The 14,719-nt window shown below is 40.4% G+C and overlaps 1 protein-coding gene across 1 annotated transcript in view; it reads right to left on the minus strand.

The window, feature by feature from the left end:
- The window catches only part of DNER (delta/notch like EGF repeat containing), a 366,117-nt gene that overhangs the window by 21,545 nt on the left and 329,853 nt on the right, over nucleotides 1-14,719 (minus strand). The window contains exon 11 of the mRNA XM_023193935.2: nucleotides 9,827-9,958. Coding sequence (XP_023049703.2) covers nucleotides 9,827-9,958 — 132 coding nt within the window. The remainder of the gene's footprint in view (nucleotides 1-9,826; nucleotides 9,959-14,719) is intronic.

Here is a 14,719-nt window from a genome sequence, read left to right on the forward strand (position 1 = left end):
AGTGAGCTCCAGGCATAGGAAACAGCATGGGTGAAGGTCCTGAAGGCAGGGATGACCTTGACCTGCTCAAGGAAGGGAAAGCAGGACGCTGTGGCTACAGCAGAGGGAGCAAGGAAGACAGGCAAGCAATGTGGCCTCTGAAAGCAGTGGTTGAGTTAACAGAAGCCTCCTTTACTTCCTTGGGTGACTCAGCAGCCCTCCAGCACCATGTAGCTATGTGGGCCATCGTTCTCTGCGTAGCTCTGAACTTTTCTGTTTAGATCTACTGACTAAATTTTGAGATATCCAGGCATCCTCCTCTTCGTTTCTGGACACTTCAGAGGATCACAGATGCTCAGGGTTAGAAAGAGACCTAAGAGGCCGTGGTTCCCATGGCTCACACAGTACTAGAGGCCTCTTATAGCTTCCCTGCCCACCAACTGTACGAACTCTGTGTCCACTCCGGATCCTGGGATCCATTCCATTGATCCAGATCCAATTCGCTAGACACGAGCCACTGGCTTCAGTTATATGTCACCTGCAAACCTCATACACACGATCTCCTTTCCATATACTCAGGTCATGGTTAGAAATATCCAGTGCTGGAAACTGGCAGAGCCTAATCTGTAATTAAATTTAGTTTTTTAATACCTTCGACCCTATAGAGAAATAAAAATGAGATCATCAAAAGGAAAATGACAGAGTGAGTGAACAGAGCATCCAGGTATGCACTGAGATGTATAATGTACCCTATCACACCCAGCCACTCAGAATAGCCACTGTCCTGGGCTGCAGGCAGCATCTAAAAAGACAACTGCTGAAGGTTAATCCTCCTTGGGAGTAGCTCATAGCACAAGAGCTATAGTAGTATAGAAAAAATAAAAGAAAGATCAACCAGTATTTATTTAGTGTCTACTGAACCCAGAAATCTGCACATTTGCCTCATGTAATCCTCACAGCAACCAGCACAGGAAGCCTTCCTATAATCAAGTGAGAAAGACAAGGCTTCCAGAGGTAAATTTGTTTTTCTAGGTTACATAGTTACAATGTGATGGAGCTTGAATTTGAAGTTGACTTTGATCCTTTTGTTATTCCATACTTTGCCTATATTATCATTACCAGAAGAAGTAAACTTTAGATTTTTTACAATGATAGAATTTCACTTCAAAATTTCTTGATGATATCCTGTGTGTTCCTGACTTTTCATCTATACTTTCCTATATATTTATCTTCATGAATCCCATTTTAAAGTTTTAAATAGATATTACTCTGACCTAAAGGCACAAAGTGTGTCAATTTGTTATAGTAAACTTCAGAATGAAAACCAATCCCATTTTATGGAAAAGTAAACTGAGGCTCAGCACAAGCAAATACAGTCATAAGAACGAGTGCCTTGGGTAAGAACCAAGGTCCTGTTAACCCAAATCTGGAATCCTTTCCACCAGCAGATTCCAACAGACTGGACTTAACATCCTATAACTACAGTCCCTTGGAATTTTACCATTGAAATCCTTTTCAGTCGCTTGTCTCTCTCTTCAACAAGAAAGTATTTCTCACCTATCATTAGCAAGGAAAGTTAATTCTAAGCCCATTCTGTATGAGAGCAATCGAGAAGGCTAAGGGGGAGGCCTATAAAGATTACACACTTCACACTTTGGCTGCATGAACCAAGAGAAAAGACACTGAGTGAGCAGGTAAGTCTAAATCATATCCTCTGCCTCTCATCAAGTTGATAAAATTGACACTGGAGAATGTGGTCAAGTTGGTCACGTTGATGTCACAGAACGTGGTCCACATTTGGACAAGAGAGTTTCCTAATACTGGCCACCCCCCACATTAGACAAGCACTGAGAATGAGATGACCCTATCCGGTCATAGACAGCCAGAACCACCAGTGAGGGCCTGGTCTTGTGACTTAGAGTGAAGGAATAGAGACAGCAGACAGATCAGGCTGAGTGACACAGACAGGCAGGCACAGGCAGGCAGGGCTGTGGGTACTGATTTGCATCCTTCCAAATTCACACAGAAGTTGTCTTTATCTGCCAAATGGTGAGTGAGCAGGTGAGACAGCACGGAAGGGAGTTCTTATGCAACTTTCCCAGGAAAAGAAGTGCTCTGGAATAGGGAGGAAACATTCACCCAACCAGCATGGTTAGTTTTCTTCTGCTATGAAAGATTAAATTGACCCAGCTAATTTAAATAAGAAGACAATATCTTTCAAAGTTGAATCTTTAACAGTTCCAAAACTATTGAAAACTTGATTGCAGCTGGGCACAGTGACTCATGCCTGTAATCCCAGCACTTTGGGAGGCCAAGGCAGGTGGATCATGAGGTCAAGAGATTGAGACCATCCTGGCCAGCATAGTGAAACCCCTTCTCTACTAAAAATACCAAAATTAGCCGGGAGTGGTAGCACACACCTGTAATCCTAGCTACTCAGGAGGCTGAGGTAGGAGAGTCACTTGAACCCGGGAGGCAGAGGTTGCGGTGAGCTGAGATCGCACCACTGCACTCCAGCCTGGATAGAGCGAGACTCTGTCCCCAAAAATAAAAATAAAATAAGAAAATAAAATAGAGAAAACTGGAGGGATGGCTAGCAAAATGTTCATATAGGAACAGCTCCAGTGTGCAGTTCCCAGCAAGACCAATGCAGAAGGAAGGTGATTTCTGCATTTCCAACTGAGGTAGCTGGCTCATCTCATTGGGACTGGTTAGACAGTGGGTGCAGCCCATGGAGGGTGAGCAGAAGCAGGGTGGGGCATCGCCCCACCCAGGAAGCACAAAGGGTCAGGGAACTCCCTCCCCTAGCCAAGGGAAGCTGTGAGGGACTGTGCTGTGAGGAACGGTGCAGTCCAGCCCGGATACTATGCTTTTCCCATGGTCTTCACAACCCACAGACCAGGAGATTCCCTCGGGTACCTAGGCCACCAGGGCCCTGGGTTTCAAGCACAAAACTGGGCAGCCGTTTGGGCAGACACCAAGCTAGCTGCAGGAGTATTTTTTTTTCATAACCCAGTGGCTCCTGGAACACCAGTGAGACAGAATTGTGCACTCCCCTGCAAAGGGGCTGAAACAGGGAGCCAAGTGTTCTAGCTCAGCAGATCCCACCTCCATGGAGCCTAGCAATTAAAGATCCACTGGCTTGAAATTCTTGCTACCAGCACAGCAGTCTGAAGTCGACCTGGGACACTCGAGCTTGGCGGGGGGAGGGGCACCCACCACCGTTACTGAGGCTTGAGTAGGTGGTTTTCCCCTCACAGTGTAAACAAAGCTGCCAGGAAGTTCGACTGGATGGAGCCCACTACAGCACCGCAAAGCCACTATAACCAGACTGACTCTCTAGATTCCTCGTTTCTGGACAGGGCATCACTGAAAGAAAGGCAGAAGCCTCAGTAAGGAGCATATAGATAAAACTCCCATCTCCCTGGGACGGAGCACCTGGGGGAAGGGGAAGCTGTGGGTGCAGCTTCAGCAAACTTGAATGTTCTGCCTCCTGGCTCTGAAGAGAGCAGTGGATTTACCAGCACAGCACTCGAGCTCTGATAAGGGACAGGCTGCCTCCTCCAAGTGGGTGCCTCCTGACAGAGAGACACCTCCCAGCAGGGGTCAACAGACACCTCTTATAGGAGAACTCCAGCTGGATCTGTCAGGTGCCCCTCTGGGAAGAGGCTTCCAGAGGAAGGAACAGGCAGACATCTTTGCTGTTCCACAGCCTCCACTGGTGATACCCAGGCAAACGGTCTGGAGTGGACCTCCAGCAAACTCCAGCAGACCCACAGCAGAGGGGTCTGACTGTTAGATGGAAAATTAACAAACAGAAACGAATAGCATCAACATCAACAAAAATGATATCCACACAGAAATCCCATCCGAAGGTCACCAACATCAAAGACTAAAGGTAGATAAATCCACGAAGATGAGGAAAAACCAGCACAAAAAGGCTGAAAATTCCAAAAACCAGAATGCCTCTTCTCCTCCAAAGGATCACAACTTCTCACCAGCGAGGAAACAAAACTGGACAGAAAATGAGTTTGACAAATTGACAGAAGTAGGCTTCAGAAGGTGGGTAATAACAAACTCCTCCAAGCTAAAGGAGCATGTTCTAACCCAAAGCAAGGAAGCTAAGAAACTTGAAAAAAGATTAGATGAATTGCTAACTAGAATAACAAGTTTAGAGAAGAACACAAATGACCTGATGGAGCTGAAAAACACAGCAAGACAATTTTGTGAAGCATACACAAGTATCAATATCCAAAGAGATCAAGCAGAAGAAAAGATGTAAGAGACTGAAGACCAACTTAATGAAATAAAGCATGAAGACAAGACTAGAGAAAAAAGAATGAAAAGGAATGAACAAAGCCTCCAAGAAACATGGGACTATGTGAAAAGACCAAACCTGTTTGATTGTTCTACCTGAAAGTGACTGGGAGAATGGAACCAAGTTGGAAAACACTTGGTTCCATTCCATAGGATATTATCCAGGAGAACTTTCCCAACCTAGCAAGACAGGCCAACATTCAAATTCAGAAAATACAGAGAACACCACAAAGATGCTCCTCGAGAAGAGCAACCCCAAGACACATAATCATCATATTCACCAAGGTTGAAGTGATGGAAAAATGTTAAGGGCAGCCAGAGAGAAAAGTCAGGTTACCCACAAAAGGAAGTCCATCAGACTAACAGCAGATCTCTCTGAAGATCCTACAAGCCAGAAGAGAGTGAGGGCCAATATTCAATATTCTTAAAGAAAACAATTTTCAACCCAGAATTTCATATCCAGCCAACCTAAGCTTCATAAGTGAAGGAGAAATAAAATCCTTTATAGACAATCAATTGCTGAGATATTTTGTCACCACCAGGCCTGCCTTACAAGAGCTTCTGAAGGAAGCACTAAATATGGAAAGGAAAAACCAGTACCAGCCACTGCAAAAACATACCAAATTGTAAAGACAACCGAAACTATGAAAAAACTGCATCAACTAATGGGCAAAATAACCAGCTAGCATCATAATGACAGGAGCAAATTCACATATAACAATACTAACCTTAAATCATTTAATGCCCCAATTAAAAGACACACACTGGCAAATTGGATAGAGTCAAGAGCCATCAGTGTGCTGTATTCAGGAGACCCATCTCACATGCAAAAAATGCACACAGGCTTAAAATAAAGGGATGGAGGAATAGTTACCAAGCAAATGGACAGCAAAAAAAGGAGGGGTTTCAATCCTAGTCTCTAACAAAACAGACTTTAAAACAACAAAGATCAAAAAAGACAAAGAAGAGCATTACATAATGGTGAAGGGATCAATGCAACAGGAAGAGCTAACTATCTTAAATATATACGTACCCAATACAGGAGCACCCAGATTCATAAAGCAAGTTCTTAGATACCTACAAAGAGAATTAGACTCCCACACAATAATAGTGGGAGACTTTAATACCCTACTGTCAATATTAGACAGATCCACAAGACAGAAAATTAACAAGAATATTCAGGATTTGAACTCAGTTCTGGACCAAGCAGACCTAATAGACATCTACAGGACTCTCCACTCCAAATCAACAGAATATACATTCTTCTCAACACCACATCACACTTATTCTAAAATTGACCACATAATTGGAAGTATAACACTCCTTAGCAATTACAAAAGAACGGAAATCATAACAAACAGTCTCTTAGACCACAGTGCAATCAAATTAGAACTCAGGATTACAAAACTCATTCAAAACTGCACAGCTACAAGAAAAGAGAACAACCTGCTCTGAATGACTACTGGGTACATAATGAAATTAATGCAGAAATAAATAAGTTCTTTGAAAATAATGAGAACAAACACACAATGTACCAGAATCTCTGGGACACAGCTAAAGCAGTGTTTAGAGGGAAATTTATAGCACTAAATGCCCACAGGAGAAAGTGGGAAAGATCTAAAATCAACACCCTAACATCACAATTAAAAGAACTAGAGAAGCAAAAACAAACAAATTCAAAAGCTAGCAGAAGATAAGAAATAACTAAGATCAGAGCAGAACTGAAGGAGACAGAGACAAGAAAAAAACCCTTCAAAAAAAATCACATAATCCAGAAGCTGGTTTTTTGAAAAGATTAACAAAATACATAGACTGCTAGCAAGACTAATAAAGAAGAGAGAAGAATCAAATAGACACAATAAAAATGATAACGGGGATATCACCACTGATCCGACAGAAATACAAACTACCATCAGAGAATACTGTAAACATCTCTATGCAAATAAACTAGAAAATCTGGAAGAACCAGATAAATTCCTGGACACATACACCCTTCCAAGACTAAACCAAGAAGAAGTTGAATCCCTGAATAGACCAATAACAAGTTCTGAAATTGAGGAAGTAATTAATAGCCTACCAACCAAAAAAAGCCCAGGACCAGACGGATTCACAGCAAATTCTTTCAGAGGTACAAAGAGGAGCTGGTACCACTCCTTCTGAAACTATTCCAAACAATAGGAAAGAGGGACTCCTTCCTAACTCATTTTATGAGGACAGCATCGTCCTGATACCAAAACCTGGCAGAGACACAACTAAAAAAAGAAAATTTCAGGCCAATATCCCTGATAAACATTGATGCAAAAATCCTCAATAAAATACTAGCAAACCAAATCCAGCAGCACATCAAAAAGCTTATCCACCACTGCAGTCCAGTCTGGGTGACAGAGCAAGACTCCATCCAGAAAAAAAAAAAAAAAGAAAGAAAAAGAAAAAGCTTATCCACCACGATCAAGTTGGCTTCATCCCTAGGATGCAAGGGTTCAACATATGCAAATCAATAAACGTAATCCATCACATAAACAGAACCAATGATAAAAACCACATGATTGTCTCAATAGATGCAGAAAAGGCCTTCGAAAAAGTTCAACACCTCTTCATGCTAAAATCTCTCAATAAACTAGGTATTGACAGAACGTATCTCAAAATAAGAAGAGCTATTTATGACAAACCCACAGCCAATATCATACTGAATGGGCAAAAGCTAGAAGCATTCCCTTTGAAAACTGGCACAAGATAAGGATGCCTTCTCTCACCACTCCAATTCAACATAGTATTGGAAGTTCTGGCCAGATCAATCAGGCAAGGGAAAGAAATAAAGAGTATTCAAATAGGAAGAAAGGAAGTAAAATTGTCTCTGTTTGCAGATGACATGATTGTATATTTAGAAAATCCCATTGTCTCAGCTCAAAATCTCCTTAAGCTGATAAGCAACTTTAGCAAAGTCTCAAGATACAAAATCAATGTGCAAAAATCACAAGCTTTCCTATACACTAATAATAGAGAGCCAAATCATGAGTGAATTCTCATTCACAAGTGTGACAAAGAGAATAAAATACATAAAAATACAACTTACAAGGGATGTGAAGGACCTCCCAAGGAGAACTACAAACCACTGCTCAAGGAAATAAGAGAAGACACAAACAAATGAAAACACATTTCATGCTCATAGATAGAAACAATATCATGAAAATGGCTATACTGCCCAAAGTAATTTATACATTCAATGCTATCCCCACCAAGCTACCATTGACTTTCTTCACAGAATTAGAAAAAACTACTTTAAATTTCATATGGAACCAAAAAAGAGCCCGTATAGTCAAGACAATTCTAAGCAACAAGAACAAAGCTGGAGGCATCATGATACCTGACTGCAAACTATACTACAAGGCTACGGTAACCAAAACGTCATGATACTGGTACCAAAACAGATATATAGACCAATGGAAAAGAACAGAGGCTTCAGAACGCCATACATCTGCAACCATCTGATGTTTGATAAACCTGACAAAAACAGCATTGGTGAAAGGATTCCCTATTTAATAAATGGTGTTGGGAAAACAGGCTAGCCATATGCAGAAAACTGAAACTGGACCCCTTCCTTACACCTTATACAAAAATTAACTCAAGATGGATAAAAGACTTATACGTAAGATCTAAAACTATAAAAACCCTAGAAGAAAACCTAGGCAACACCATTCAGGACATAGGCATGGGCAAAGACTACATGATTACAACACCAAAAGCAATGGCAACAAAGGCCAAAATTGACAAATGGGATCTAATAAACTAAGGAGCTTCTGCACAACAAAAGAAATTATCATCACAATGAAAAGACAACCTACCCAACCAAAAATGGGAGAAAATTTTTGCAATCTATCCATCTGAAAAAGGGCTAATATCCAGAATCTACAAAGAACTTAAACAAATTTACAAGAAAAACAAACAAACAATCAACCCCATCAAAAAGTGGACAAAAGGTATGAACAGATACCTCTCAAAAGAAGACATTTATGCAACCAACAAACATACGAAAAAAAAGTTCATCATCACTGGTCATTAGTGAAATGTAAATCAAAACCACAATGAGATACCATCTCACACCAGTTAGAATGGCGATCATTAAAAAGTCAGGAAACAACAGATGCTGGAGAGGATGTGGAGAAATAGGAATGCTTTTATACACTTGGTGGGAATGTAAATTAGTTCAACCATTGTGGAAGACAGTGTGGCGATTCCTCAAGGATCTAGAACCAGAAATACCATTTGACCCAGGAATCCCATTACTGGGTATATACCCAAAGGATTATAAATAATTCTACTATAAAGAAACATGCACATGTATGTTTATTGCAGCATTGTTCACAACAGCAAAGACTTGGAACCAACCCAAATGCCCATCAATGGTAGACTGGATAAAGAAAATGTGGCACATATACACCATGTAATACTATGCATCCATAAAAAAGGATGAGTTCATGTCCTTTGCAGGGACATGGATTAAGCTGGAAACCATCATTCTCAGCAAACTAACACAGGAACAGAAAACCAAACACCACATGTTCTCACTCATAAGTGGGAGTTGAACAATGAGAACACATGGACACAGGGAGGGAAACATCACATACTGGGGCCTGTCAGGTGGTGGGGAGCTAGGGGAGGAAAAGCATGAGGAGAAATACGTAATGTAGGTGACAGGTTGATGAGTGTAGCAAACCACCATGGCATGTGTACGTAACAAACCTGCATGTTCTGCACATGTATCCCAGAACTTAAAGTATAATAGAAAGAAAAAGAAAGGAGGAGGGAGGGAGGGAGGGAGGGAAGGAAGGAAGGAAGGAAGGAAGGAAGGAAGGAAGGAAGGAAGGAAGGCAGGCAGGCTCAATTCCACATCAGTTCACATTTTCATTTCAATCCTAGTAGATACATTGTTTTAAGGTGTAAAATTTTGATTAAGACATTTATCAAACTTCTATTAGTTCACCCTAAGAGATCACTCAGCTTTAAGCAGCCCAAAATGTTTTCAGCTTTTCTTTTAAGCTTGTCTTCGCTGAACTTTTCTCCAGGCAATAGATGGAACTTAATACACTTGAAGACACTTGAACACATAAATAAAAAGGGAAATTTACATTCTGTGTGTGTGTGTGTGTGTGTGTGAGTGTGTTTTAATTTTCAACACAAAGACTCTATTTTTTGATATGATTCTAATGCTTTTCTGTTCAGCACATTTTTGGCTGCATGAGTAGCAGTGAACTCTGGATGACATCTGAAAATTCTCATCCTGGGGAAAGGCTGGCTTCAGACTCAGGAAGGAGTGGGGGCAGCAGAATGCAGGGGGCAAACATGCTAAACTGGGTATTGAGCACCAAAATGGGACAAGAATAGCTCCGGTTGTCCCTCTAGGACGCACTGCCTCATCTGCCAGTGACTCGGGGGCTTTCTGGTCACAGTCGGCATCTCTTCGATGAAGGAAAATGCTTAAGTAACAGCTATAAATGTTAAGTAACAGTGGCTGAACTGCAGAAATACTTACGGATCTCACAGTTTGCTCCCACCCAACCATGCGGGCAGTGGCAGGTGTAACCATTGGACTGGTCCAGGCAGCTCCCACCATGGTGGCAGGGGTTACTGTCACATTCATTTATGTCAATGTCGCACTCTTCACCTAGAGAGATAAGAAAAAGCAATGGTGAAACCACTGCACCCATGGTTCCTGCCATTTTTTCTGGCCAAAAAGTAAAGATCCAAGGCTAGGGGTCTTAACCTTTAGCAATAGAGCCTAACCTGCTGTTTGTACAAAGTGCAGAACTCTCAGAAAATTCCAGACAAGGGATCTTTTACTTCAGTAAAACTAAAAAGGAAAAAAGATATATATAGCACCGGTAAAAAGAATCTTTCCTTTAGTCTACTTAACTAGTTAACTAGTTTCATTTAGCTAGTTAAGTGAGGTTGATTCCCATGTCTGAATAAATCTTTCCAGGATCAGACAAAGTGAAGTGGGGGTCTTGATTTTATTAAAGAAGTCTATTTTATGTTGGAATTCATCAGCTGAATCTCATTATTTATTTTTCTGAAACTCCAGAAAGCTGAAAACTCACAGTTTATGATTATTCTGGAGCCAAGCATTTGAGTGTGTGAGACTGGACATTTGACTCTTGTCTGGAAAGTTCTAGGACATAGCTGTGCACCCAGCCTGAGTCAATTAGGAGCGATTACTTCACTTTCCAAATCCCTGGATGTGATTCTGCTTGAAGGTGAGGGACATGAAATGCCCAGGAAGAGCACCAGGTCCACCTACGGAGAGAAGTTGTGAAGCCTGGGGTTAGTCTAAATCTGACCTAATTTTTTCTGAGAAATGATGGCCCAAGGGAAGCTGTCAGTTATTCTCCCATAAGGAAGAATGTGACCTTCAGCTCCTGACCCTGGCTAGACTCAACTTTTCAGGACACCTTTGTGTGCTTCAGAGAGAACCCGATAGAAATTACAAACCAGGGTCCAGAGCCAATGTCACAGTGATTCGAACATCACCTTAGAACAAAGCCATCTTTAAGTGATTTTAAAGCCGTCATTATGAGTCAATACAAAATGCATACACTTCTTAAATTCAAAGGCATCTCATCAAAGGTGAAGAGAAGAGGATATTTCAAATTGAGGCACTCCCTCTCTCAAAAGTTTGAAAACGAGAAAAAGAAATTTTTAAAATAAGCCCTCCTTTGCTTAGATAAACGCAGAAAGTGATGAGAAAACAAAACTCCTAGCATTGTTATAGTCATAGACTAAAGCATAGGGACAAAATCAGACATTTTTGTCCACTTTTCAAAAGCAGTGTTTCAGTGTACACTCAAGTGATTACTTCTGGGCTCATTTAATTAGCATTAAATTACTTTTCTATCTGCTATTGGTTTACCTCACTATTATAAAACCACTGTGTGTCACTCAGGCCATTTTAGAGGAGGAATCTCACACTAAAATATTCCATGTCTGTTTTATCTCACACTGTTTCTATACCTGGCATCTTACTATTTTATTTGTAAATAAAATCTGTTGAACAAAACATTTACAACTTCTAGGTCCTACTAGGTTGCTTGTAATTCAGTAATATATACATGAATTTGTTTCCTGCAACAAATATAGTCACTTACATCAATAGAAAAAAGCATGAAATTGATTGCCTATTTCAAAGGTTGTCTTTCCATTAATGGGGCAATCACTCTCAGTAGAAACAGTCATAGATTAAACTATTACAAATGGCATTACATGGTAGACTGGTTGAAGAGACATGTAACCAAGAACGTGCTGAGAAATGTTAAAAGGATGAAATCAAGGACCTTAACAAGTATATACGTCAGTGCTACTTTCCAACCATCTAGGAAGATAAGTGTAATTGGAGATATTTACTAAACAATAGTTTTCTTTAGCTGGCAATCTGAACACTGCAAATTCTGAAATGAGATGCTCTGTTACCTTTACAAGAAGAGCTACAGAAACAGCGCACATTTCCCTACTGCTATGTTCTGGCAAAACTCAAAAGCCTCACTCTGCTTCAGGAAGTCCAATGTCAATGACATATGCTTTTCATTTCCTAAACTCCATGCAGTCTCAGGGCTATCAGTTCAGTCCATCCAGGCCTGCTCCAGTCCAGAGCTTCTCCAAAAAGGCAAATGCCACATTCAAGAGCCAGGGCAGCCCCATGCATGTATTAAATCTTGGATCACTAAGGGGCTCTAACATAGTCAGGAGAAGCCCAAGGTCCCTAGAATTGTCTGTTCTTGGGACCCACTAGATTGGACAGATTTGGTAAGAATGGAGATGGCGGGGAAGAAAATAGGATGAACTCTTGCTGTAGACATTTATCAAATACAGTATTTAAAATCCAACTAGGGCCAAACTTATCTCTTTCAGGTTTTCATCACCATAATGTTCTTAGAGTTACACTGGGGATTAAATGATGCAAATTAATGAAATAAATCATATGCCAGTCAGGGCCCCAATTCGCTGACAGCTATTTCTGCAACATATGTGCTCTGGCAGAACCCTGGAGTGATGCACAGTTCTCAGATACCTTTGGGTTTATTCTAATGCCCTCCTTTATAGACAGACACTCCTTATGTATCTAGTTGAATCAGTTATTCCTCAACTGGCTCTCAGTTTGAGGCCTTTGCTGTGTTCTATGCTGGCTGGCAATAGGAATATGAGGTGACTCAAATGATGGAGTCCCTCAAGGGAATTTTCAACCAGAAGGCACCCAAGGATGACTGTTGTTCTCTGCCTTACGATAATCATGGTTTTTACTATTGGTCTTATGCAAAGTGTTTAAAGATGGACTATGAATTATAGAAAATAAGTTTGGCTTCACTTGTGTTTCCCCATATTAACACCATTATGTTTGTATATGCATTTCAACACCACAACATTCCATTCTCAATCAATATTCATTTTAACTTATTTTATTATAAGAGTTCTTAGTATACAGTATTATCTTTCTTTACTAATAGTTAACTAATAAATCTTTGAGCTTTTGCTGCCCTGAGCCAATTGACTTTTCAGTTGGCTCACTTACTCTTTTTAAATTTGAGTTAGAAAAAACAATTATTCTTAAGTCACTGATGTTCTTAATAACATCTATTAAGAAAATACAAAATGAAATTTCTACTTGACCAAGGCTAGCAATCAAGGTCTGAACTTTAAGTCTTTTATAATTATTTTTTCTTTTTTCTTTTCTTTTTTTTTTTTTGAGACAAAATCTCACTCTGTCACCCAGGCTTGAGTACAGTGGCACAATCTTGGCTCACAGAAAGTTCTGCCTCCCAGGTTCAAGCGATTCTCCTGCCTCAGCCTCCCCAGTAGCTGGGATTACAGGCATGTGCCACCATGCCCAGTGAATTTTTCGTATTTTTAGTAGAGACGGGGTTTTGCCTTGTTGCCCAGGCTGATCTTGAACTCCTGACCTCAGGTGATCTGCCCACCTCAGCCTCCCAAAGTGCTAGGAATACAGGCATGAGCTACTGTGCCCAGTCAATTTTTTTTTCAATGTATTACCTTCTATGAGGTAATATGTAAGTACACTGGGTATCACATTTGGTAGTACTTATGCAAATTTACAAGCATACTGATTCTGCTTGCTTTCCTTGGGTAAATTAGGAAATACAAAAAGACAAAACCATCCAAAGTTACCACTGTTAGTATATCCTTGGGTTAACACAGTCCCCATTAAAAGATATTGATGACAATTACCATAATCATAATATCTAGTATTAAATATATGCCTTCTATGTGGCAGGCACTGGGTGCTTTGACTATAACTCTTTCATATACTTCACTAAGATTTTATTCAAGATAAAGTGAGTTTTAAAAATTATTTTGAATTTTTTTTATCATGATGGAATAACTGGAACCTGTCTTGCCTTCCCACCATAAACAACTAGACAACTAGATGAAATATATGAAAAAAAAAAAAACTATGAAGACATTGGACAACAGGAAGTCCATGACGGTGATTGCTGCAAGAAGGGAAATAAAACAGCTGAGCACCACAGTCATTCTGGCTTTCTTCCTGGAATTAGTTTAGAACACAGTGGTTTCACTGGCTTGGGGAGACAAATATCAGAGTGCGTGGAGGCCAAGGTAGCTGTAATTTGTAGGAAAGACCACAATACAAGATAGAACCACTCAGAAAATGAGCACCGGAAATCTGCTGCATCCCTTGGGCTGTTGCTGAGGACATGTGTGTGTGTAACTTGAAGCTTGGCAAACAAAATGACAGATGAATGGTTCCCAAACTCACAGAGGACTGAGAGATATTCAGATTTGCACAGCCAGGGTGGAACTATTTCATTGATTACCCAGGACATTCGGTGAAGCCACAAAAGATCACATCTTAGTAATGGGGCACAACTATCCCTAGAGTAATGCTACTCTACATTCACCTCCCCAAAATGTACAACAAACCTTGAAAGGATTAATTAGGTCAGCAAGTTACTTACCTGACACACAAAAAAAGTCCATTACTTTTTTAAAAAAAAGACAATAAAATCAAATCACTCAATAACTTAATCCACAATGACCATCATTCAAACAAAAATTAATAGACATGCAACAAAGTAGAATCATGTGACCCATAACTGCATAAAAATCAGTCAAAAGACACAGATTCAGAAATAACAGATGAGAGCTAGCAGACAAAAAATTTGTTCAAAATGTGAAATAAAATACAAAAAACAATGAACAGAAACATGGAAAATAAAAAACAAGCCCAATGGAACTTTTAGATATGAAAAATACAATATCTGAAATTGTTTTTAGAACTCAATGATTTTAATAGTAGATTAGTGGCTCACACCTGTAATCCTGGCACTCTGGGAGTCCGAGGTGGGCTGATAACCTGAGGTCAGGAGTTTGAGACCAGCCTGGGCAACACGGCAAAACC

Source organism: Piliocolobus tephrosceles, chromosome 11 (genome assembly GCF_002776525.5).
Source record: "Piliocolobus tephrosceles isolate RC106 chromosome 11, ASM277652v3, whole genome shotgun sequence".
Taxonomy (NCBI): domain Eukaryota; kingdom Metazoa; phylum Chordata; class Mammalia; order Primates; family Cercopithecidae; genus Piliocolobus; species Piliocolobus tephrosceles.